This window comes from Rhinolophus ferrumequinum, chromosome 21 (genome assembly GCF_004115265.2).
Source record: "Rhinolophus ferrumequinum isolate MPI-CBG mRhiFer1 chromosome 21, mRhiFer1_v1.p, whole genome shotgun sequence".
NCBI classification, from domain to species: domain Eukaryota; kingdom Metazoa; phylum Chordata; class Mammalia; order Chiroptera; family Rhinolophidae; genus Rhinolophus; species Rhinolophus ferrumequinum.
Window position 1 is genome coordinate 7,054,640 of NC_046304.1, and position 27,426 is coordinate 7,082,065.

Consider the following 27,426-nt stretch of genomic DNA (forward strand, 5'->3'; position numbering starts at 1 on the left):
TCACTTGGTGGACTTTATTTAATACAGTTGTTAAAACAAGAATTATGCCACTATGTAACAGCTTGAAAAACTACGTATGATTTTATTCTGACTGATAAAAAGCCTGAGTGTAAATTTATTCATACACTGATATAACTTCGTAAAAATCTTTATGCATCTGGACAAAGACAGGAAAGGAACACAAAATAGTAAAGACATTTAAAGTATTGAAGAGATTATTGTTCCATTAATCTTGAATAGCATTTTCTGGATTTTGCCTGTTTTGGAGCCTTATTGCCCTGTCTGGAGCTTGAGTATCAAAAAGTTCCATGTGGAACTTTACTTCAGACTGAGAAACCAGCACAACAGGTCTTGAGGAGAACAAAGTTGAATGACTTCCTTAAGGGTAAGTGTTTCCGGAAATAGGAAAGTCGGCACAGCTTCTGGAGTATTTTCCAGTCATTTCACCTTTTCTGTGAAATGGGGATGTTCCCTGGTGTTACTTGACCGTATTTTATGAGAAAAAACTGATGACTTTGTACCACTTAACAGACCGGGGGGAAAGAGAAGCAGATTGAGGGGTGGAAAACTTACTTACATGGTAGTTCAAATTGCAGTGCCAGAACAGATGTGCTAGGCAAGACATACTAAGTATCTGAGATGTTGTATATTCACTCATTATTGTTACACATACCAAGTGATGGCTAAGTTCCTATACACCAGGGAAGCCAATTAACACATTTTACAATATTACAGTAACTTAAGTGACTGTTTCTACTGCTAGAATTCTACTGCTTTTCTAATGATCTAAGGTGGCTGAAAAGAGCAAACGTCAACCGGAGTGATTGAAATGATAAGTACTCCAATGTTGTCTGTAGGAAAATCGGAGAAATTATCTTTCCTCAACCAACAGGAGAGAAGAAATGGTTCTAGAGGGCATCTTGCTGTGCCCTGTAAAAATAAAAGTCAGGAATCAGCCTTATTTATCCTCAATTTTAAAGAATAAATAATACATTTTATTTTAACAGAATTTGGAGACCATTGTATTTTATCTAAGAATAATGATCTAAGTCTGGTTAAGTAAAGCTTGACTTACTGGCTATTCTGTATGATCTCAAAATAAGAATTAGTGCAAATTACAGACTTAATAAACAAACAAACATGACTTGCTTAATAAAGTTGAAAATGGAATGACTGAAATTGTAAGGCTGCAAAACTATTATTTGGTTAGTGTTGTTGTTTTTAAAAATTCTGTTTGTGTCCATCAAAACCTTTTAACTACTACATCCTTCTCTTTGGCACAGTTCACATGCCTCCAGGTTAAGTAATCCCTTCCCACATGGGAAATAGGAACTTCTTTCTGTAAAAAGAAAACCAAAAAAAAAAAAAAACCCTCCATAATTCTACAAAGGTCTTTTCCCTCACAAATGGCATGAATCATTTTATCAATATGGAAACAAAGGCTCAGTGAGCTGAGTTGACTTTTCCAAGGTCAGGGAATCACAAAGTGGGTGTGATGGAGTCCCACGGCGGGTCTGCCCACAGAAGATCAGGAATGAGACCGGGGAGGCAGGTACCTGTGAAATGCACCTGCTGGCTCTTCCTTCCTGATCTGGGCAGAGGTACAAGATAGCTAGCTGGTCACCATCTGCTGCATGACCAGTGAGTTCTTGCTGATAAGATGGAAATAAGGAAGATGAATAAGCACTTTCGGTTCTATCAGCTCCTATTGAAGGGTGGCTTTTTTGAAGTATGTAAAATTCTAATCCTGCACGTGACCATTTCTGCTCTGCCACGCACTTCTGTTAGTCTCCGATTTAATCCTATTAGATTAGAATCCATTCAGTTTGGTTCAATCCAATTTCACAAAATCTTACTGACTTGTGTCTGTTACATACTGCAGCAGAAAAAAATGAATGCCACTCTTTCTGGTTTTAAAAATACTTGCTTTTTAAAGTACCCCAAGAACACAAAATGAGATTGGTCATAATTCTCGGTCCATGTTGCACTGTCATACCAGCATCTTTGGTCCACGAGTGAACATTGCTTAATTCATTTGCCTAAGAATATGCACACATGTAACCACTGCCTAACCCAGGAACACCACCAATAACCTTTCCTTCCTTTGGCCTGCACCCCTATCACCTCATCTTGGCTCTCCCACTCCAGAGATAATTACTTTTTGAATTTTGTATTTATATTTACTCATCCCTTTTTTATTCTAATTTCAATGCACACACACATGTGCCAAGATGTATAAAAACATATGAGGCTTACTTTTATTATTTTTGACTATTCTTTGGGTGCAGAATAAAATGTGTTAATTCAACACATATTTAATGGTGTCTTCTCTCTGCCAATCACTGTTCTAGGTGCTGGGAAATAAAGCAGTGAAAACGAGCAAACAAACTAAACATTCCTACCCTCATGGCCAAATAACAAACAAATAAGCGAGTAAAATATTTAGTATGCCCAATAGTGTTAAGAGCTATGGATAAAAACAAGGCAGGGAAGGTTTGGGGTGCAGGGAGGCTGGGGCTCTTGCACAGTAAATAAGGTGAGGGAAGGTGACCTGGTGAATGAATAAATGTAACACCATCAGACCTGAGGCGAGAGCAATGATGTCAAGCAGGGTCCCGAGCCAGACCCTGAAGGTTCCTTTGGCCTTTAAAAATGATTTTAAACTCCCATTCAGGACTGAAAATATACCCATCGTTTAAGGTCCAGCGGATTGTGTTCCAATGCGGACGTCTGAGAGCACAGTCTGCAGGAACCACGCAGAGGGTATGACAGAGGCAGCTGTGATATTCCATGTGACGACATGGAATGTCTTATGTGCTTCCCAACTGTATCCCAGCTCCTAGCAGTCTCCATTACAAGGGAAACAGGAAAGAAATATTTGTTGAATGAATGAATTAATCAATATATAACGCGCATATAGCATTTTCCAGATTGCCTGTGAGATCCTTGAGAACAGAAATCAGAATCATACCATGGGTATCCTTGGGGTGGGGGAATTGGTCCCGATACAAATAAATAATAGGTTTGAGGCATAAAGAGTGAGCCAGATGTAAGTAAGCAGGCAGGAAGGAAAACCGTTAGAGTTCTTACGTGGGTGGGTGGGGAGGGCTTGCCAGCAACCTACATATAGAGATTAACCCCATTATATAAATCACTGTTGGAAACGGAGGGCTTTTCTGCTCAGAGTAGAATTTTCCGCAATGTGTTTGTTTGTCCAGCTAAACTTGCTCGATGAGATACTATGTGGATAAAGTACCACAGATTTGGGAGTCACTCCCGTTTAGAAGTTCCTAATATACATTAGAAATCTTGAAGTCTTTGAGAAATCCTGCTGTTAAAAATCCAATTTATTTTTTCAGTATATTTTACCCCTCTCTTTTTAAAAAATGTTTCCTTCTGAACAACTGTTAGCATCCTGTGGAATTAGACTTCTGTGGGCCACCCTGGAGAAAACACTGGGATTGTGGCTAGATGATTGATTTTATGAGAAAAATTTTGCAGAAGGAAATCTGCAAGACAGTGGTCTTGTAGAGGTGTGAAAGTTGGGAATGCCATATTGGAAGTTGCTGTCATAGGCAGAATAATGTTCCTTCAAACCCCGAAAGATGTCCATGTCCTCATCCTTGGGACCTATGAATATGTTACCTTCAATGGTCCTATGGACTAAACTGTGTCCCCTCCCAAATGAATATGTTAAAGCCCTACCTAGCCGGCCCCCCCAATCCCCTCGCCCCAATGTGATGGTATTTGGAAATGGGGCCTTTGGGAGGTAGTTATGTTAGAAAAGGTCATGAAGGTGAGATCCTCACAATGGAATTAGTACCATCATGAGAAGAGATACCAGAGACTACCCTCTCTCTCTCTCTCTCTCTTTCTCTGTGCCATGTGAGGACACAGAGGGACGGTGGCTCCCTGCAGGCCAAGAACAGGGCTTTCCCCAGACCCTGACCCTGCTGGCACCCTGACCTTGGACTTCCAGCCTCCAGAACTGTAAGAAAATAAATCTCTGTTGTTTTGCCACCCAGTGTATAGTTTTTTGTGAGAGCAGCCTGTGCTAAGATACATGGCATAGGGGCGTTAATGCTGCAGATGGAATTAAAGTTGCAAATCAGCTGACCTTAGAATAGGGAGGTTATCCTGGATGAGCCTAATGGAATCACAAGGGTCCTTCAATGTGGAGGGCAGACGCAGAAGAATCTAAATCAGAGAGAGATTTGAAGATGTTACACTGTCTTAGAAGGCAGGGGTTGGGGGGTGGGCCACAAGCCCAGGGAGGTGAGAAGCCTCCAGAATCTAGAAAGGACAAGAAAATAGATTCTCCTTAGAGTCTCCAGAAGGAATGCAGCTCTGCCAACACCGAGTGTTGCTCAGTGAAACTCTTTACAGACTTCTCACCTCCATAACTATGAGATAATACATTTGTGCTGTTGTAAGCAGCTGGGTTTGCAGTAATTTGCTACAGTATCAATAGGAAACAAATGCCATTGCTGAGAAAGGAATTAGTTATCAGCAAAGAAAGGAGAAGTTCAGTTATGAACAGTTCGTACAGAAGTCCAGAGTGACAATTCGCCCTTAGCTTTCTCTTATTCTGATTCTGTCTAGTAGAAATGCCTGAATGACTTTTCTTAAACTTTTAAAATATTCTACTGATTATTTCAATAGTGAGATGGAACTGGAGACTAGTTAAGATATTTGTGTTTTAGTAGGCTTCACGCCCAAAAGTTGTCAGTGAAGTTTTGAAAAGAAGGCTGAGCATATGAAGCAATTTAAGGATTTTCTTGAATACTGTGTTAATTATGAAGGTGATAGGAGTGAATTATGCATTCATCCGTTCAAGAAATATTTATTGGGCATCTACTATATGTCAAGTTTCCTGGGAATATAACCGTCCAAAAACGTCACAGTGATGCTTTTATGAAGCTTATAATTTTCAAAACTTTACAAAAATAGGGCCATTCACTTGGAAAAACACCAAATGTTAGGACTGGAAGCAATTTTAGAGATGAACCAGTCAAAAATCCTCTGTTTTGTAGTTGACAAAAATGAGGTCTGAAGAGGTCAATTAAATTATGTAAAGAAAAAACTAAAATATATGTTTAGTTAGTTCTTTGGCCTAGGACAAATAATTTCAAATAATTTAAGCTAAAAGAGCGCCTTTTCCATAACATATAATAAGGCACTAGGTTAAAATATTTGTCTTAGGTTTAAAAACTAATGGTGAAGATAGGATGATAGAGCCTGGGCTTCTCTTGAGGTCATGCTGGAAATTTCTTCAAGAGTGTCCGTGGTAAAAACCTTTGGGACCAACCTCTTAGTCCTATCTCCTTAATTCATAGGAGAGAAAATTCAGCCCCAGAGATGTTAAGGATCTAGCTTACAGAAGAAACCTGTAGTCCTCTTAGATGATCGGAGGAAGCATGGAGGACAGAAAGGCCAGAGAGGATGACCTGTGGAGTCCTGAGAAGTCCCTTGCTTTCTCTGGAAGGACAAACAGCAGTTGCAGTCCCTGGATATAGCTGGGTGTTGGTGTGTTCCACCATCCAGCACTTAGCTGAGTTCAGCGACTGCTTCTCCACCGCCCACTTTGCGGGTTCCTTGGCTTCTTTCAGCTGCAGCTCCAAGTCCCGGAGCCCCTGCTCCTGAGCAGCCTGTCTGCTGAGCTCATCCTCCTTTCCCCAGAAAGCCAGAAGGGAAGTTCCCACATCCTTCCCTAATCCATATGCTGACTCTATCCCAGGGGACCCAGGGTTCCTGCTATGGCAGACACGAATGAGTTCGGCATCTCTGCCTTTACACCTAAAATGCCAAGCTTGCATTTCGGGAAGTCTTTGGGCACCCAGAATCTCGAGAGCTTGACGGAGGCGGCAGAGTATCCATCAGGCTGCTCAGATTGTAGGTAGGGTTGCCAGATAAAATACAGAATGCCTCGTTCGATTTGGATTTCAGTTAAAAGTAAGTCCCCAATACTACAGGATGCGAAACAAACAAACAAACAAACAAACAAACAATAAAAACATTGTTTATCTGAAATTCAAATTTAACTGGGCCTCCTGTATTTCTGTTTGCTAAATTTGACAACCCTACATTTGTGAGGGATACAGGCAAGGTCATCGCAGGTACCAGAGTCTGCCTTTGTGTGGGCTGTTTGAACGGGGACAAGGAGAAAAAGAGAAACAAACGAACAAAACACAAGAGTTCTTAAAGAGCGAAACCCATTAATGGCCCTCCCTCTCTCCTTCGATCCTTTGTGCATGGTGTGTGTGTGTGTGTGTGTGTGTGTGTGTCTATACACATACATAGAAGTACTTGTGTTTTGTTGACACAGGATTACGGTATTGAGGAAAATTGTAGACAGTGATACTGATTACAGATATTGACAAAACAACAGTGAAAAGAATAAAAACAGGAAAAATGTAGTTAAAAAGGAACACTATTTATTGCATTTCTGTGAACTGCTTACTATTTACACCCAACTGCCACAGAGCCAGATCACAATTTTCCTTGTTCCTAATCTTTACATGTTTTCAGAATACCATAAAATGTTACTAAAGGGTCTGATAAATCGTCTTTACATGTTTTCACAGTACCATAAAATGTTACTAAAGGGTCTGAGAAATCACCGAGCCCAACCTTGATTAAGTAAGCAAGACTCAGAGAGGAAGTGACCAACGCAGACTCCGGCTGCCTAACAATATTAATAATAAAACAATATTTTTTGAGGGCTTATTAAGTGCCAGGCATTGTCCTTAATGCTCTACTTGTATAATCACATTTAATCCTCACAGCAACCCTATAATCATTCTCATTATTCAAGCGAGGCTAATTAAGGCGGAGAGAATTATGTAGTTTATCTAAGGTTCAAGGTTATACAGCTAGCAAGTAGAGGTGCTTGTTAATAACCCAGCTAGTTTGGTTCTAGATCCACACACTCAATTGTGAAACACTGCGGTCTCTCAGATAAGCGGAGTACGTATCACCAAACACATTCGTACATGTAAACTTTCACAGTTTACTGCTCCTGCGGCATGATTTTGTGTTTAATAACAAGGTCACTCATATACAGCGTACATCAAGCTGGCTGGACGGCGTTGCCAAACTTGTCAATTTCAGAGTTGAAGTAGTTAGTTATCTGCTCACTAATAAACAAGCCCTATCAAATAGGGAGTCTCGCTATGATCAGAGAGCAATTTAGTTTTACCTTTATTTTTTTGAAATATTTGTAATGAAATATGTCACACCAGGGTCTATCAAAGCAAACGTTAGCACTGACATAGAGTTTTATAAGTTTACATTTTGAGTAGCTCGAGAAAGAAAAAAGAAGAAAACAGGGGGAGGGGTGGGTTGGGAGAGAGAGAAATCAAAACCGAGACTTCCTTATCCACTGTTAGCCACAAAGTAAACCAGGTTCTCTTAGGAAGAGGCCTTTTACTTAACATGCTGCCAGCCAGACTTCCGTGCTGGTGCAGCTATCGTTGCAATTATATCCAGAAAGAATAATCACTGTCTTCAATATTACATTTACTCAGTTTTATACTCTGCTTGTTTTTCTTCTCTTTCAGATTATCAACCTCTTGCACATCAGATGATCAAACTACTTTGTCCATTTCCAGAGCTCAGCTTCCCTATTTATCCAAGGAGGAGGATGAAGCATGCCTGTGTCTGTTTTGACATCATGTTTCCTGAAGCTACCCTTCCTGTGACACAAAAACCTGTCCAAGCTTTAAAAAAATGAGGCAGCAATTGAAATTCTCAGAAGCTCTAGGACCTACCTGGGAGACACCAAAACCCTACCAGTCCACTAAGAGAGGAATTCCAAGCAGTGCAAATATTATCTTCCCTCTGGTCTGCACTTTTGGCAGGAAGGATTTGTATAAGTCTGTTTTGCCATTCTATCCAGTACCCTCACCAAATCCCTTTAGAGACAAAGCTGTCCCTCCTCTGCCCCCCACATGAACTGGCAAGGGTGCATTTGAAACCAACGCAGCTTCTTGCAAAACAAATCTGCAGTCTCTCTTCTTCAGAAAGGTGGCAGTGTTGCCTGCGGTTTTGACCAAATTACAAAGCAGTGGCATGTTTCCCCGGGATTAACAGACCAACCCACCTCACCTCGCCATGGGAAGGAAAGGAAGGAGGTAACCACAGCCAAACCCAGTGGCTGGCAGACTCACCCTGGAGCGTCAGGGCACTGAGTCTTGTGGCCCCCTAAGCTCTCAAGTTTTCATCTCCTTTCAATAGTACAGAGCCGAAGACAATCTCCAACAAACTCCACAGACACCTAAAGGCCAGGAGCATCTAAGGAAGTCACAGAACCCTGATTTTTTAGCATCCACTCTTGTCATTGTTGAAACACCCCTCCTCAGTAAAACAGAGTGGTCCCATTTAGAAGGGCTCAGGAAAACTTAGCCAACTACATTAGCATCCTTCTCACACCTGTTACGCGGAATGTTCACATCCGAGTTCTCATACAGTAATTCATCTTCGAAATAGGAGTGCTGCCACTTATTGAGTGGTTTGTTACCGCTTTTATAAAACCAGTATTATACACACAGCTATGGAGAAAGAACTTAAGGAGCCCCACACATTCAGACGTTCCATGGGCGCCTACACATTCCACCCTTCCTGAGTTCCCAGCTCCCTTCCACTCACCTTCACTCAGCGTCCTTGGAGAAGTTTCTCTACGCGCTACTAACACAGAAATTTGGGGGGAAATTCTCCATTTATAAATATCAGATGGTTTGGGAAAAAAATATTTGTGGCACTGGACTTCTTTTTTTTTTTTCTACAGTGATGTCATTTTAAATACTTGGTGTGCTCCAAATTTGCTATTTTTACTTCCCCCGGGTGACTTTTTTGGGAAATAATATTTGTTTGGATTAGCTACATTTTAAGTGACCCCTGTAATCTAATACACAGCATAGGTTCTTCTTCTCAGCAATTATAACTAATATTATGCAGCTCACAAACTTGAAATCCCTTATTTGTTCATTTTCAAACTTGTTCCTTTTGGATGCACCCCTCCAAATTTTCTCTTCGCAGATACAGAAAAAACAAATAGAAGGAAAAGATTGGCCTCACCGAACAAAAAAACCACACTCATCAACCCACAATATTTAAAATGGAAAACATCAAAGGCCCCCAAAGTCAAATAAGATTTTCACTTCCAAATGTGCTTTTGGGGAACAAGGTTGAAGTCGCCACGGCCGGCCTTGAGACATTTATTGGAAAGCAGTCCAGAGTTGAGAAGTGCAGAAGAGGAAAGTTTAAGAAGGAATGCTAAATGCCTCAGCCCTACCTGATCTGAATTTGCTCCTAATCAGCAAAGAATGCTCAGCCCCCAGGAGGGTCATGTTGAGTCTCAGCGAGCCGCTGGTCCCTTGGCCAGACGCCCCCTGTTTTCCACCAGGAACAGGCTCCCGGGAGCCCAGCTGACCGCAGCTAACAAACCAGAATTCATCCAACTCTTCGTGAGCTCCCCTGGGTAGTACAGTGGCAGCCAGTGACCGAAACCAGTGTCCCCAGAAAACTGGCGGCTCCCCCCTCGCTGTGCGGGGCTGATTAACTCTTAGCCGGCAGGACCCTCCTCCTCCTGTGTCTGGCCAGGGGCAGCGGCATCCCAGGCGTTCTCGGCTGATGTCATAGGCTGCCAGCGATTGCGGAGTATCACCACCACGCCTTTATGAAGGTCCCAAGTTTGCTATCTGATACTTTTTTACTACTGACAGGAGCTCAGCCAATCAGCAGCAGCGAGCGGGGACCTGGCGCTTGGAGCAGCTGGAGGCGTCTCGGGAACCGGGTCTTAACTCTTTGCAGAGGGCTGAGCGGACGCGGAGGCGCAGCGGTGGGAGGCAGGGCCTGGGTCCCGCACCGGCGAGGGGCAGAGCTAAGGAGCCGGAAGGACAGAAAGGAGGGCTGCAAAGCCCCTGAGCTTGCACGTTGTGCAGGCGCGGCGGGCATGCGAGTCTCCCCGGGGTTGGGGCTGGGCCTGGGCGGTGGGAACCGCCCGGGCTTTTCCGCCTCCTGGCTGCAGCCTGGGAGGCGGGCGCGGCGGGAATCTCATACCCGGGAAGGGACGCGCGCGCCTTGAGAGACCAGATAAGCTGGACCCCTTTGCAGGTAAACACAGCTTCCAACAGACCAGAGTCCCCACATTCTCTCCCTGTTTGAGGGGCTCAGGGCACAGGCAGAGACTGTATATATCTCTCAGTTCCAATATCAGACTCGGATACACGTCTACGGAGAAAATAAAAAGCCTTTCATTTTTCTGGAATATGCGCTTTCTGGACAAGCATGACTCAGTGTGTCTGCAGATCCGGCCGGGACACAATGCTCTCCGTTCGGGGCAAGACACAGGAGTTGAACGACCTTCTGGGCTCTCAGTAAGGTGGGACTCGAGGAGGGAGGGGAGGGGTCTCTACAGCAGGGTGATGACAGAGCTGGGGTGGGGCTTAGCGTGGAAAGGCTCCAAGGCTTTTCCTGTGAGTGAGTGCTCCTATGAGTGAGTGCTTCTTAGGGAAAAATCCATTCCAAATCGAACACTGAGCTATTGTGCATCCAGGTGTTACAGGCTCATCGATAAATAAAATGAAGACCCTGCTCTCAAGAAGCTGCTTAATAGTTGGTGGCACAGAAAATAAAAACCAAAGTATATATGTACATATATATATACTTGGTTGGGTTGAATTTATCTGCAATCTTACACGCACATAGGCTTCCAGATATCATGTGTTACGCAAATGCCTGCTTACGTCTCAGGAGACCCTAAACCCTTCAAAGAGCAGTTGGTGACAGGTGAGGACCCGAGGGGACAACTTCTAATGCCCTGAGTTTGGGCCTCTGTCTGAATTCTCTGATTCTCGAGTTCACAGTTTGGATCTGCCCATCCATTTACATCAATAAGGTCTTCTGTGATGGGCCACGGTAATTCCTGATGTGTCAGAAAGGAGGCAGAGCAAGCCCACCCAGGCACCCCTTGGGAACAGTGGCCTAGTCATGGAGGCTGTGTACAGCCCGATGAGAGGTCACGAGCACCCCAGTGATCATGTAACATTCCCATATAGAGTATATTACTTTCTTCGTCCTGCCGTAAACAAGTGGCCTAAAAAAGCACACATTTATTCTCCTGCAGTTCTGGAAGTCAGAAGTCTGAAATGGGTCTCACTGGACTACAACCAAGGTGTTAGCAGGCTGCATTCCCTTCTGGAGGATCTAAGAAGAGCGTTGTTTCCTTGCCCTTTCCAGCTTCTAGAGGCCCTCCTCGTTCCGGGGCTCGTGGCCCTTTCCTCCATCTTCAAAGCCAGCAGCGGGGTGTCAGGTTCTTATCAGGTGGTATGGCTCTGACCTCTCCCTTTCTGCAGGACCCTTGTGATGACATTGGGTCCACCTGGATAAACCCTGGTGCAAGGTCAGCTGATCATCAACCGTAATCCCATCTGTTACCTTATTCACCTCCGCCATGTCATGTAGCATAGTCACAGATTCCCGGGATTAAAACGTGAACATGGAAAGAGGGGGCTCTATTCTGCCTGTGGCACAACATGAGCCCTCTTTCCACCAGCATGTTCTAGTCTTCAGTTGAGCTCCAGGCTCCTGGTCTTCAATGAAAACAGGTCAAGTGGAGGGAGGTTTGGAAATGGGGATACACAGGAGCCTGGAACCAACCTGGCAAGATTGCCGATGCCTGGGGCAGGGAGATACTCTTTGGAGAAGAGATTGGTGAGATAGGAAACATTGCTGAATTATCTGAGTAGAGAAAAAACTATTCTGAGTAACATTTAAAACAAAGGAAAGCCAAACAGATTTTTGTTCTGAGGGTTGCGGAGCTGAGAAGGCAACTTGGCGGAGAACAGTTTTTTCAGTGAAAGTTCTGATAAAAACAGCTGAAGCCAGCATTGAATGTAAGGGTCTGCATGACCTAGATGAGTTGGACAGGAGTAAATTGTTTTTCCTCTGTGGGCAGGGAAGGGGGGAGGAAAGAGAGAGAGAGAGAGAGAGAGAGAGAGAGAGAGAGAGAGAGAGAGAGGCTTCTTTTCTGAGTCCATTTGGGAAATGCTGGTAACCATAGCCCTCTTCAGTTTTCCCATTATGCTGTGGAGTTGCTGATGTCTGCCCTCTGGGATTTATACCCCCTATGGCATGGAATATCTCCGGATATAAATATGCTCATATAGAAGCTCATCCTTGCCCCTCTCCATGCGAGCATTTTTTTGTGTGTGTGAAAAAAAAACTTGGGGTGGAATTAGATGAGGGTGTCTCCAAGGGGAACAGCATAGCCTGCTGTGCTTTGGGAGCAGCAGACAGTCGCAGCAACAGCATGCCACCACCAGCTTCTGTCCTACAGTTTGATCACCCGGGCAGCACTTCTCTGCCTTGGTGCTCTGTGACCTGCTCTCCTGAGGCCTGCAGTGAGCCTGGGATGTGAGGTAGAGCAGACAGGGGAGCTTCTAGCACCAGGAGTAGCTTCACTTGAATCTAAGCTGCCTCTGTGACCAGGGATGAGTTATTTAAGTCCTGTGAGACCCTCAGCATTTTCACATAAAATGGAGTTAGAAATGCTTCCCAGAAGAATTGGAGAGTTTAAATGAGACAATACATTTGGAGGGCCCAGAACAATTCTTGCTGGCATGCGTTAGGCTCCTTCATTGACCCTCCCCCTACCGCCAACCATTCTTGCTGATTCCAAGCAATCCTGAAACCTCCCCTTTGTTATGGCTTGCCTTTCTTTTGCCCTCAGTTATCTCTGGCTGTGTAACAAATTACCAGCTTAACACAGCACACACATTTCTTATCACACTGTTTCCTGGGCCTGACTTAGCCGGTCCTTTGCTCAGGATCTCACAAGGCTACAATCAAGGTGTTGGTTGGGACTGTGGGCTCCTCCGAGGTCCAGCATCCTCTTCCAACCCCACGGGTTGTTGGTAGAATTCAGGTCCTTGCAGCTCTAGAACCCACCATGGCTTGCTTCTTCAAGGACAGCAGGAGAATCTCTCTCTGGGAATTCTTTTTTACAGGGCTCATTGGCTTAGTCAGACTCACCCAGGGTAGGCTCCCTTTTAATTAACTCAAAAGCATACTAATTTCCTAATTAGTATGATAATTAGGAATGAGACCTGCAAAATCTCTTTAATTCATTCATCTAACACAACTGAATCATGACAGTGTCACCTGTCACATTCGCCAGCCCTTCCTCTGCTGAAGGATTATATAAGGATTATATACAACTCATTGAGGTTCACTGTAGAGTTCTGCCTTCCACAGCTGTGGTCCCTGGCCGTTAGCCAACTGAGAGTGATTGTCCGTAGGCGCGAGTCCCTAGCACAGCTCAGGGTAGTGAGCTTGAACTCTGACCCCTTATGAACCTCCTTATGGGTCAGCATGAGATCAGCTACGGGTCACAGAGCAGGGGGTGGTGAGCAGAGAGACAGCTCGTGGGTATGGCCTCAGGACCTCCAGTTCTCCCCTTCTTAGCACAAGCCCTTTGCCTTACTCAAGGTCATTACTGTCTTCTTGGGTTTTGTCATCCTCTTGTCCTAAGTGTCTGTTCCTGGTATCACCCCGCTTGTCTGTTTTCTTGTTTTCTTACCCATGTCTGATGAGCACCTTCAGGGGACCATTTGTTCCTCTTTCATCCATTCATTGAAAATGTACATAGAGATCTTGGCAAGTCACTTTGGCAAGTGCCCTGGTGGACATACAGGATGAAGGCAGATTTGCAAACTCAAGCGATAGGACCAGGAATAAGAGAGAATGTGGTGGGGTGGGGGTATGTTGCAAACTGAGAGCACATGGCTTGTCCACGCGGGCCAACCGTGACTAGCTCTAGTTGACTATAGCCATTTGGGAGGGGCTACAGACACTTGTTGCCATTCCTTCCAGTTGTTCACACAAACTTGAAATCCAGGTAATAATGTTCAATGTATCAGTTTTTAAAAGGTGAGCAACTCTCTGTCATTTTACCATAAGTTTAAAAATACAGTATGAGTCAACCAGGGGCAGATCCAGCTTGTGGAACCTGAGCGCTATACAATGTGGAGGGGCCTTTAAAAAACGAGTGCAAATTTAAAAATGTGGCAGTTAGTGTAAGTGTGACTATTGACTTAGATTGATAAATGCAATTGCAACTAACTAGAGCATGGAAGATTCATTTCCTTTCTCATAAGACCCTTCAGTCAACTGACCAGAAATGGTCATGCAGGAATGTTTGCTAACTGAGTGCTGGCTTCCTCTTCCCACCTGGAAATTTGCTAGAATTCCCAACACCCATAGTACTGGTGCAAGCGGGAGAGCGGGCCCTGAAGCTTATGCTTCATTAACTTTATGAGAAATCTACCTCTGGGGCGAATAAAACATGTCTACAAGCTGAGTGAGATTCAAACAGCACTACTTTGTGGCCTCTACTATGAAATCTGAGCTCTGATCTCCAAGAGGTTTCCTCTAGACTCCAGGAGGGAGGGAGAAGTACGTACTACCAAGTTACCTGTGTAAGGAATGACCTATTTAAGGAAGGCAGCCTCAGCCTATCCATGTGTTTCAATTCCAGAAAGATTTATTAAACACAGACTGTGTTCTGACACTACAGGGTTTATAAAGATTAAAAAAGACATGATTCTGGACCTCTGGGGCCTCAGAACATAGTGGCAGGGCCTCCACAAACTCTCAGCAAACCAGAAATGTAATGTCATTGTTACACTAGTAATGCAATGAAATCTCAGATGGAACTCACGTGAGCCACCCTATTAATACAGCCTGTTTTTCTTCTTTTCATGAAAGTGAATATAAAAGGACTTTTGCCTAATTTAAACAAAAACTTAAGTTAAACAAATGTAAAGAAAGTAGTTTCAGTTGAAAGTATCTGTCACAGCTCCTTCTTCCCCCACCTGACAGCAGTACTTCTCATCCTTTCCCTCTCTCTTTGTACCCCTGTGTCCTTACTCCTGATCAAGAAAAGGGAATACAATTTGATAATTCTGGTTGAAAGCCATCGGACGGGGCCATATTTGCTAGACAGCAGGATCACTGTGTTAAGAAATCATGCGTCTATGTATTGCCTCTTCAGCTTCTTTCTGTGTCCTTGCTGCAGTTACCGAGTGGGGTGGAACATAGATCAGGAACAAAAACTGCTCATTCTGGCAGTGTTTGAATCCATCACACCAGTTGTCCCAGAGACATCCCAGTTATACTTCCAAACCCAACTTAGACTTTACCGTATTCAGAAAAGCCTTAGTTGACAGCCCCAGGCAGAGTTCACCATACCCTCCTTGCTTTCCTACTTTCATATCTTGTATATATTTCTGTGATTGCATTTATCCAGGAGTCTCATCAATGACATTTTAACATGAAAATCCTTCCTCTAGTTTGTATAGGCTACTGGGGAACAGACATAATTGTTTTCACGTATGTATGTCCATAACCCATTACCTATTTTTCCATTTGATTCTATTTTGCTTATTTTCTCTATTATTCATCACATAACTGCCCTTTGACAGAATTTGGGTTTGAATTACTGTATATCAAATAGTACTTCTTGTTTTTGATCTTCTCTCCTACAAATAGATTATACACTTCTTGAGGGTTTTGGCTGCGTCTTACATTCTTTATGTCTACCAAGACATCTTACATGGTGGCTTCCAAAGACTCTTGCAATGGAGGTTGTTGGACAAAGCGTGGGGTGTAGGGACTGGTTTGTTCTGATTCATTCCATTCAGAGCCGATACTACATTATACGCTTTCCTGAGGTGATGAAGAAACCACTTCTGGTTCATAAAGTGTGAGCTGATCTGCGAGTTTGCTTTCTCTTCCAAACTTTTTTTTTCTTTTTTTTTTTGGAACTGGTCACATTCTGTTTCCTAACTCCTCCCTTTGCTCAGCACGCCTGCCCTCTCCCCCGCGCCCCAGAAAACAGAATGGAGGCCCATAAATCCCTGACCTGCTTCAGGTGACCTTACAAATCATACATGACTTGTCTCATTAACCTGGGACGCCTATTATGGCCAAGGAATTGGGGAAGCACTACCCCAGCGAGCAGCGCGCAAAGGCGGGGGAGGGACCCTGGGACTACTGAGGGGACCACGATTGCTCAAGAGCTTTCCAAACCTCGTCTTCACCTCACCCCACATTTCCAGGCTGTGAGTCAGAGGGGAGAGCTTTTAGTTCTAGGGAACACTGGGAAGAGTATTTCTCCTCCTCTGAAAACAACATGGCCCGCTCAGGGAACTAGAGCAGATTAACTAAAACTGACATCTGACTATTAAAATTAGTCCATTCCAAGTGAGAATGTCTGAAAAGGGAGCATTCCAAGTGCTATTAAAACCAGCTATGATAACAGTAAAGAAAATTCATGGTGGAAGGCTTGTTAACCGACAGTACTCTCAGCTGATCTTTGGAACCCACTGTTCAGTAAGAGGAGACTTGAAAAAATCACTCAGTTTAGCACTTGGCCACGGGCTGTTCAGATCCACGGAATGCTTCTGCAGCAAAACTCCTTTTTACGAAAGTGATTTGAACGGATATGCCAGTTTTGTAGACACTGACTCAGCACCTCTTGGACTTAAACCTACGTGATGTTCAGGCAGGGGTTGCAACCCTTCGTATGCTTCTTCTTATGAGATTTATTTTTTATTGAGACTTTATTCTTTTTTAGAGCAGTTATAGGTTCACAGCAAAGGTGAGAGGAGGCGCAGAGATTTCCTATATACCCCTGCCTCTCACATGCATCGTTTCCCCATAATCAACATGCCACCAGGGTGAGAGATTTGTTATAGTTGGTGAGCCACACTGACACATCGTCACGCAGAGTGCATAGTTTATATCCGGGCTCACTCTTGGTGTCGCACATTCAGTGAGTTTGGACAAATGGATAATGACATGCACCCATCATTATAGTATCATGCAGAGTAGTTTTACTGCCCTGAAAACTCCTCTGTGCTCCACTTATTCATCTCTTCCTTGAGATTTTTCTTGTTTTGCAATCGCACTATGTTCATTCTTCTTTTTCCCAATGGCGTATGTACTGTTAACTCTTTAAGCCTTGTTGTGCGTGATTCTCTTTGTGATCCTCACAGCAATCCTGGAGGTGGTGGAAACACTTTTTGAAAGTGGAAGAAACGGATGTAGGAGAGAGGATCCCTGATTCACTGGAAGTTGTCCCTCCAGGTAGAGGCAAGAACAGGTCTTGGGACTCAAGGCTTCTGTGTGACTATTCTTTTCACGAGCTCGTGAAGCCTCTCCTTTGACAGGCGAGTCAGAAGCCTGCTTGAGTTTCCCTCTCTAGGTATACACGTGTCCAGCCTTTGACAGGTGTTTTTTTTTAAATACCCCTGGGTGGTCAGTATTCATGTCAGGGAAAATTTAAACATCTCTACGTTGCTTCCTGAGTCATGCCGTATTTTCTTACAGTACATTGCCAATTTCTGTTTTTCTTCAGGAAAATTCTTTATTACGAACTGACCTTGGTACTGACCCATTCCATAAAAAAATAAAATAAAACCACAAAAACCAGGATTTTGTTACATGATCATTTAAAGCTAAAGAATGGTAACTATGTGTCTAAATCTTTCACGAAATGAAACTGGGGTAACATCCACTGTGTTTGACAGAAAATTTATTAAAAATGACCCAAAGCGAATCCTAGAAGATCCAATAAAATTTACATGTCTGCAGATGGGTAGAGTTTGGAAAGGTTACTGAAACATGGGGCTGTTGGTGGTATAATTCAGCCTCTTGTGTACAGGAGCAGGATGGCTTGTTCAGGCAAAGGATATGTGTTCTGGAGCCAGAATATAATTCCTTGGCCGCACCTTTATTACCTGTGTGACCTTGGGCAAGTTACTTAACCACTCTGTTCTTTGTGCCTCTGTTTCTTCAACCGTAAGATGAGGACATCTAGTTCATAAAGTTCTAGAGAGGATTCAATGGGTAAATAAATACATATAAAGTGCTCAGGACAGAGCCTGCCACGTGGGATACCATAATGATGGGTGCATGTCCCATCAAAGGAGCGACATGATGGTGACTATCATGGTGGTGGTGATGGCAACGGTAGTGATCATACGTATCTACCAACCAACCTGTTTACAGGCAAAGCTCACATGCAGCGAAGCACCTTATATATTTTCAAGTGATCTCCAGATGCTACATATTAAAGTCTCTGAAAGGCGAGCCTTTGGGAAATGACTATTTTCTGTAATGGAAATAGCCAGAGCAATTCCAAAGCAGTGAAAAAGTCAACATCCTTTAACCAGCCTCCGTGTACATCAGATGAGGCTGTCCTTGCATGAAATCCGGGCCTTGTGGCTGGGCCGGTACTGCAGGTGGGGTAGTGGGGGAGCAATTGCCAAGGATGCTGCAGTTAGACCCCAGGTTTGGATTATTGCATCTGAGTTTTTCTAAGGATTCCACTGGAAATATAAATATGGAACGATTCATCCTTAAGTTAATTATAATAATGCAAACAATGATATTTGGCTTTGAGGCATTTAGACTTGGCAAGTTCTGTTTTTGTCCTATTTGAAAAGAGAAAACCCTGCAAACTAATATCTACTTAGGTTGAACTTTGTGAAGGTAGAATTAATCATTTTAAAGGTTTTCTGTCCTCTTTTGTTTTTTGAATTTTTTGTTTGTTTTTGCTGTGTTGGGTTTGTTGATCGGCAGTTTTTTTGTTTTCTGTTTTTTGTTTAGTTTCAAAGAATGCTGATTGGCAGTTTTGAAGACAGAGAACAGGGCCAAGTGTCCTATACCTTCCAGAGAATAGACACATCTACCACCAAAAAATTTCCTGAATCTGGGTTGCAACAAACCTATTAATGTGCGTGTATTTGTAGATATTAATACATACCTGTATGTAATATTAGCTGATATTAAGTGAATGCTTACTGTATGCTAGGGATCTAAATGGTTTTATTAATACCCACAATAGAAAGTAGGTACAATTTTACTCCCACCTTATAGATAGAAAATTGAGGTTCAGAAAAAGTGCCATTCTTAGAGCCGACTCTACCCCAGAGACCACAGCTTAGGGACCCCTGTGCTTTGGAGTGCCTCCCTTGACATTTCTGAAGTCTTCTTGTGGTAGCTGGGAACTGTGGAGGCCAGCAGGGACATCTGGGCTGTGCTCTGAGCCCAAGTCAGGTAGGGTGAGACCCACGCCCTGGTCTCTGGTTCTCCCCTTTGGGTTGTTCTCTAACTCTGTAGTCTGTGTTGGGGTTGACTAGATGCCCAAACGAGCTTCAAAACTGGAGCCTAAAGGATTGTTCTGGAGCTTCATGACCAGCGCTGGTGAGCTGGTAACTTCCTCTGACTGGTGTGTTGTAAGGCTGCCAGAATGGGGCTGACATGCTGATTTTGAGTTACTCAAACTATTTATATAGATACCGTAGGAGCCCTGCCAAAAATAGGTCCCAAAAGCCTCTGCTTAGAGAGGTAAAGCAATGATATTAAGGTCATCCGCTGGTAAATGACAGGGCTGTTACCTGACCTCAGGTGTGTGTGAAGTACTCCCATATTTGTTCTTTATTTTTAAAGATATTAGGAGTTGTAATCCTTACACATATACATTTTGTGAAAATAATCAGTTCCTTCAACAATATTTATTCAGTCTTTTATGTGCAGAAGGATCAAACAACACTTCCACAATTTTCTTTGGTCTGACCACCATGCTAACACTACCTTAGGTATGAATGTAATAGTCTGCCCAGGTTTATTTATGGGATATTGGAACTTCCCAGTTGTGAAGTGATGGTTTGGGTTTCGGATTCTGACACCAGCCCTTAAGCCCCTCATCAATCGTGTAGCCTGATCCTTGAAGAGACATTCATGGATTTTCAGAAATAGCCTTACAACTCTTTAGTTGGAAATGATACCACATCTGGGAACCCAGCAAAAGCATTTCTGATGCCTGACAAAAGTATCACCAGAGAGAGAGAGAGAGAGAGAGACAGAGAGAGAGAGAGAGAGAGAGAGAGAGAGAGAGAGAGAGAGACAACAGCAACCTACAAACATTCATGACTGTGGAATTTAAAAATTACTGACGTTATTTGTTTATTAAAGATTATAACTCACTTCAACATCACAAAGAATGAAACCCTTTAACCAGATAACAAGCACAGCATGTCCTTTATGATAATGCCAACAATAAAACTAGAAGATTTTACTATTTGTTATTTATCGGGTTGACTGGACAAATCATTTTTCTACATGCCAGGCTTGAAAAATTCTTTATTTGCTCTCTCCTTCTTATAAATAAAAACAGCATAGAGCTGATACATTTATCTTAATGCACTTTGCACTGTAAAAGCCACATTAGTTGGCAGTGTGCAGAGGTTCCCGAGTTTGCAGCATTGATGTTCTTCTCCATGACGTTTGAAGAAGGGATTTTTTAGCTCATGGCAATGATAGAACTTGTTTGTTACTTTTTGTTTATCCAATGTATATTCTAAATCCATTTATTTTTCTTTATCTTCAGTCACTGTGCTAGACCACACCCACGTACCTTTCTCACTTAGTTGGTGTGATAACTTCCTAATATTCTCCCAACTTTCACTCGTCCCCTCTGAAGTTCATTCTCTGCACAGAAGCCAGATTGATCCTTTTAACATAAATTAGTTTAAAGTACTCCCTTGCTTAAAACTCTCAGGTGACTTCCCAATACCCTCAGAATTAACCCAAACATCTTATCATGGCTATTCTGTATATCTTCTGATGGTTCCTTTTTTTTCCTTCTTCCTCTATCCTAACCTTCACTTCAGGGGTGTGTGTGTGGGGTGGTGGGGAGGTTGACCAATATGGCAAGCTTGAATAGGCTCCTTTGTCCTCTGCTTTTGGGTGTGTCCAGCCAATGGGGAGCTCTGGCACAGATTAGAGGGAGGTGGGAGGGTGCGGTCAGGGCATTTGTTTCCCAGGGTCCCCGGACCCCAGGCTGCATCTACTGTGGAGGCCACAGCTCTCACCAGGTAGTCTTCCCCATTCGGCTCCCTCCCTGTCGGTCCTGGTGACCATGTCCTCCTCTTGCTTCACCACTAGGACAATTCCAGGTGTCCTGCTATTCCTAGCCCTGGGAATATTGCTCTGGGCTTTGTGGTTTCCCTACCCCACTCACATCTTTGTGAATACTATTCCTTTTATTAGATTTTCCATTTGCCCAATTTTCCTGTGCCATTTGCTCCTTGCTGGGCTGGAAGCCCCCCAAGTCTGGCACCTGTCTAACCCGTCACTCATATCACTCTCTGCTGGTTTACTGTTCTGCAGTCCTGCTGGCCTCCTCTCCTTTCTGCACACACCCCTCACTCGGCTCATTCACTGCCCTCTCCGCCTGGAATATACTTCCCTCAGATCCCTGCACAGCTGGACTTCGTTCACATTGGTATCAGCTGCGCAGAAAGGTCTCCTCTGACATTCGCACGTTAAATAGTCCACTCCTCCCGTTCGCTTTCTATCAATTTATCTGCTGTGTTTTTTTTAAGTTCCTTATCATTAACAGAATTTATCTTATTTAGGTATCGTTTTTTTTTTTGTTTTTTTTTTGTCTCCGTGACTGGAATGTTTCTTCCGTTCCCCTCTGTAACCCAAGTGCCTAGAACTGTGCCTTAAACATAGTAGGTGCTCAATAAGTAGTTGCTAAGTGTTTGTCAAATGAATCCACTTGGACCATCGTATTTTATAGAGGAGGAAGCTGAGATCTGTGGAAATGGACTTTGTCCAGGTCCTCACACAGGGACTTGAACCAGGGTTTCTGTGACCCAGGGCTGACTTGTCCAGTTTTCAAGTTCTTGTCTCATTCATATTCTTTTTTTTTTCTCAATAGAAAGTATCCTCTCCTCTTTACTTTCTATTTACTGAATATGTATTTTATTTCCAATATAGTAAATAATTTCTTCAAAAGCATGAATTTTTTAAACCTTTCCCCCAATCTTTTCATTCCCACTTTCTCTTTCATTCACATATCTTACTCCCATGTCTTCTTATAGCTATGAACCACTAGCTACGGGTTAATGTTTAGATAATGACTAGGGAAAAAACCATGCTAGTCTTGGAGAACAATTAGGAAAATCAAGCCCTGGGAGATCTTTGAGGAAGTCAGGGCATCTGTACTACAAATAGCAGTAATAACTGTTACCATTACTTAATTGATGAGTACGCATTCTGGACCAAACATAGTATGAGGCACTTTACATGTTATCCATATGAATTCTTATATATTCCTCATGACAATCCTGTGAGCTATGTATCCTCCTCTTATTTTAGAGAAAGGAGCTGAACTTCAAGGAGGTTAGGAGACTTCATAAGTCTCCTGGGAAGGTGGCACAGATTCTGACACAGGTCTCACTCATCCTAAACCTAGTGCACTACCTTCTTCAAATCCAATGAAGTGAGTCAGGCAGGAACTGCAGGTTATTCAGTTTCCAAAGTGAGGAGCGAGACAGAAGTAAGACCCTGATCATGAGTTCAGCCAGATCTTGGAAAATTGGATATAGGTGGAGGAATGAAATTCAAGGACTTGAGAGCACAAAGGCGTCTGTTTAAGCTAAGGGGTAGCCATTAGATGTTGAGACCAAACTCAGAGACCAGGGTCAAGGCTCATCATAAAAAATGTTGCTTTCTGACCCTTTGATATTCTGGCAGCTTCCCTGTGCCTTTAAGAGTATTCTTTGGAAATGACATGGAAAAAAACCCTGATATTGAAGGAGGGTCTTTCTCTATGACTCAGTGATAAGAGGAGATACTGGCTGGATCCTCTATAGGGCAGAGATAAGTTGCGCCTGAAACATGATGACTAACTGTTGAGGCCTAATAAAGCAGCAATGCAGGACAGAGTTAGGAAGAAGCATTCAGAGGTTCAGAGTATCTGGCGAAAAAGGAGCAGGTCAAGCTGAGAGCTTGGTGTCTTTTGATTGCCAAATAGGAGACTTCAGGCCATCAAGTGTGAGCTCCTACTTGCAGCACAAGGTTCAGGATTAAATATATTCCCTTGATGGAAGCCACCTGCAAATGCCCACTCTCTGTCCCAGAAGAGTTTCTCTCCGTTTCTGAAAAGGAATGAATGGCCAGAAAGAATGGTTAGGCTGGTCCATCAAAGAGGCCAAAGGCAGGTAGAGGCGGCATCCAGCCATGAAATATTAATCTCCATGCTTCCCGCATCCTGAAGATATTTCTTAATTTATTACCATGCAGGGGCTGTTGTGCAATTGACACAACAAAAAATACTTCTGCACTTTACCAAGTCTACTTTTGAGCCGCCCAATGTTTTCATCATAATATTTACTTCTGGGTAAATAGGCTAAATTCTCCAATTTTGATACAAAACAGAAAGATCAGAGAATGAAAATAAATAGATGACATGGCTGTTTAAAGCTCATGTAAAATATTTTCTAGAAGCATAAATATTTGATTGTAAAACTTTCAATATGTTGTGTCTATTAACTAGTAATGTACAATATTTAAATTATTCAGCCAGCCAAAGTGGGCCAGGGTCATGGCGGAGAACAGAGTAAAGACTCAGCCTGGCGAGATGCCAACTTACAGTCATAACACAACGCTGAGGCTGGCCCCAGACACTATCCATTCCATCTGGGGCTCTTTGGTCAGGACCAAGCCACAGACAAGAGCAGAGGGTTAAATGGAATACTGAGGGACACTAACAATTTCCCAATCACTTTCCATTATTAACTTGGTTTGCACAGAAGCTATTATGTATCATTTATATTTGGACCTTTAGATGTTCAATTCAGTCAGTTGTCTTTGTTATGATTCTTTGATTTTTGTGTTTGGAGGTGGGGGAATGGAGTGATGTTTCTGAAATATCATCCAGGACTTACGTTGAAGTACTTCGAAATTCCATCCGCCCTACTGATATCACTGACTCTCTACATGCATAATCTGTACAGACCATTGGACTCATAGTCAAAAGAACTGAATTTGGAAGACTTTCCTAGCCATTTGAATGTGGGCAGTTCTCTGAATCTCTCTGGGCCTCGGTTTCATCATCTGTAAAATGGGACCAATATGTTTCCTGGCTATTATACTGGGTGGTTGTGAAGATCAAAATACAAACAAGATAGAACAGTTAAAAGTACAAAAGTCCTATAAAAGACTGTCTTAATTGAAGGGAGGATTGCATTCACTTCAGAGTGTACTCCTCTTTGTACATGCTCTAACATCTGACACTGAGTCTGGCACATTGTAAATCTCTGTACAAGCTTGTTGATTGAATGAATGAGCACCGTTGGCAGACTAAGTGTTTCTCTCCTCATTCAGTTCTCCAAGGAGTCAGAGAGGATGAACTTCCAAGAGTGAGGGGCCCCAGCTGATCAAGACCATAATGGGCCCTTGATGTTCTCGAGGGATGCATCCTGAAATCTCAAGAATCCTCAACTTCCTGAATAATGATGAAAAGGAGAAGGGCAAAGCTGCACGGATATGCTGACATCCTGGGTGGCATACTGCTCACTCCTGGCTTGGTGACTCGCTTCTGCCCGTCAGCCTCCCAAGTGATGGAATTCTCAGGAAAAAAGGCAAATTTCTAGATATCACAGACTCTGGGGTGCCTTCCAAATGGTAAAACCCAGAAATCTTAAATCAACAAATGGCAAAGATCTGTGGAGTTGTTATTTTAAATAATTGGGAAGAAAGTAATTTCATAAAGCGTTGTGAATGATGCCTCAATTCTAATCCTCTGCGTTCATTTGCTTCACCCAGAGAATAAGTGAGACAGCTCTCAGTCACATCTGCATATCAGGATGGCTTCATCTCACACTGTTTGAACCCTTTCCCTCTGTTTCATGCAGTAAGTAGTGTAAAGGCGTGCATATCGAGAGGCTGATATCGAACTAGTTTTAACAGATTGTATATTCTCGTGTCTGAATTTAGAACTGACTTGATTACACTATGTACACCCTTTTGTCATTTGTTAACCTCACTCACTAAATACTTAGAGTACCTACTATGTACAAAACAGGAGAAATGCTACCTACTATGAGAGGTAAAGTACGAGACATGACTTTATGCCTTTAAAGACCTTGCCATCTTTTCAGTGGGGCTGTGGGAGGGGATGAAAGGCATGTGTGCAAGAGTATAAACTTGAATGTAGGTGCCTTGTTGGTATTGTGTGTTGATATTATCTGTACAGTGCTGAGCATATGGCAGGCGATAAGGAAATATTTATTGAATGAATGTGTGAAACATGTACTATATTTTATTGATCCTAAGAGACACATTTTTCCATCCTTTACTATCATCCAAAAAGCAATGTCCCTTAAAAATCAATGGAATTCCACACATAATTGGCAGGTTTTTTTGCATTCTTAGTACATTAAATAATGCTTTATTTTATAATCAACACTCTTAACTTTGATGCTATACGGTAAATAATAATACAAAGGAAGATTTATTTAATTATTAGAATACAACGCCTAATTCCTTGGACATCAGAAAGGAAAGTTGCTTTGTGGACCACGCTAGAGTACATTTAAAGAGAAAACAGGAAGATATTGTTGGGACTGGGTGTGGGAGTGGGAAGGTCAACAGGAAAATAGGTGGAAGGAAATTTCAGGTGTGAACGAAGAAAGACACAGAGACAGAAGTGATTATAACATATTTCAGGGCTATTGAAAAGGTAGATATTCCTGGAATGAAAAGTTCATACTGAGTGTAGTACAGCATAGACCTGTAAATAAAGGTAGGATCGTGGCGGATTTCAGAGGGCTTTGAATAACAAGATGGAATGTTTGGATTTCATCTTTTATGTAAATTTTGAGCCAAAGAGTGACATACTAAAACTAGTGGTCTAAGAGGATTAATTTGTGCAGGAGGGTGGATTGAAGTATGTAAAACTAGAGACAGGGAAAACAGTTAGGGGATTATCTTTGTAATCTAGCAGAAACGTAATGAGAGACTGTATTAGGATTGCAGAAATGAGAATGGAGAGTAAAGGTGAGATATGAGAGAAATTTTAATGAATTAGTCAATGAAGTCTCTTACGTTTTACATAACCATCATTTATTTAACTCTTTCTAGGTGCCAGGCAGCATTGTGCTAAGTCTACTTTTAAGCATCATCTCATTTTGCATTCAAAAACACTTGTTATTTTTTCCATTATTTTCTTGTTATCACTTGTTATTTTCTCCATTTTATAGCTGAGGAAACAGTAACAGGTACTTGTGTCATTAAACACTTCTTGCCTTGAATTCTTCTTTGTTTAATGTTAGAATTACTATCCCTGTGCTTTTGTTTGCTTCTGTAAGTTGTGTCTTTGTACATCGTTTTAATTTTTTAAGTCATTTTGTTTTAAGTATTTAGCTAATAAAAAAAAACACATCTGGATTTTCAATCTGATTCAATTCCGGAGTCTTTGAATGGGAGTGGTATAACCCATAAACATTTATTGTGGTAAATTATTTGGTTAGAGTTACTCATCTTGTTTTGTTTTCTGCATTTCTATGCTTCCATCATAGTTCTTAATTTTCTCTTTCTATTTTTCTTTTCTACAGTGATTTTCAAATTCCATACCTTATTCTTAGTCTTTTATTATTATCACTTTTAAAAAAGTTGAACGTATATTTTTCTATTAATGCCATGATCTTTCATTTACATGTTCCCTCTGGTAGGAACAATATTCTCCTTCTCATCACCTAGACATTCTCTAGAACTTAGTTAACTGACACTTCTTCTGGGAATACTTCTCTGATTCTTTCAAACTAGAGTGTAATTTAACTACTGCTACTCTCTTCCTTCTAGTTTTTGTTGCAATTATTAAGAATATTAAATCCAGAAGATTTAATAATCAGACAAATAATTTATTTTTTATTATTCAGTATGCTTAGCAAGACTTATTCTTATATTTGTATTCAGTTTTAAAACCATTTTAACCAAAAATATGAAACTAGTCAAAATGTTCTTATTTTGTCCTTAAACTAGTCACTGTTCTAATTCCTCACCACCATTTATTTGTACTTTGTCTTCTTCAATCCTGTATTATGTTTTTCAATTTTATTTGCTTACTTGTTATGTGAAATCATTTCTCTGGTTTATTTTGCAGGAATAGGTATATTGGTGCAGTTTTAAATTGTACGTGTTGAAGAAAATTTTTGTTTGGCAGAATATTTTCTCACATAAAATCTTTAGACTTGACGTCTCATTTTTATTGTGACAAAGGGAAGTGTGATGTAGAATTGACTTTTTTTCTTTTGTGGATAATTTTTAAAAATACCTGAATGATTATGGGATTTTTGCCCCTAATACTTGAATTTAACAAAATGCAAACAGGATACATCTTGATGTGTGTCTCAGTTCATTTTTTCGATGTAATACATGGTGAAAGACTCATGACTTTTTTTAGTTTAGAAATTATTTTACTTTAATAATATGATTATTGATCCTCTCAATACTCTGATCTCTCAGGAATTCTTGTTCCACAGAAATACTAGAGCTCTTAATCATTCC

The 27,426-nt window shown here is 42.1% G+C and overlaps 1 protein-coding gene across 3 annotated transcripts in view; it reads right to left on the reverse strand.

Moving 5' to 3' along the window:
* Positions 1–9,643, reverse strand: part of MYOCD (myocardin) — a 90,173-nt gene extending 80,530 nt beyond the window's left edge. The window contains exon 1 of one of the 3 annotated variants that reach the window (XM_033088954.1): positions 9,293–9,643. In XM_033088954.1, coding sequence (XP_032944845.1) covers positions 9,293–9,347 — 55 coding nt within the window. In that variant the 5' untranslated portion in view covers positions 9,348–9,643. The remainder of the gene's footprint in view (positions 1–9,292) is intronic. The other 2 variants (XM_033088953.1, XM_033088955.1) reach the window with 2 other exon arrangements.
* Between the last annotated feature and the right edge of the window lie 17,783 nt (positions 9,644–27,426).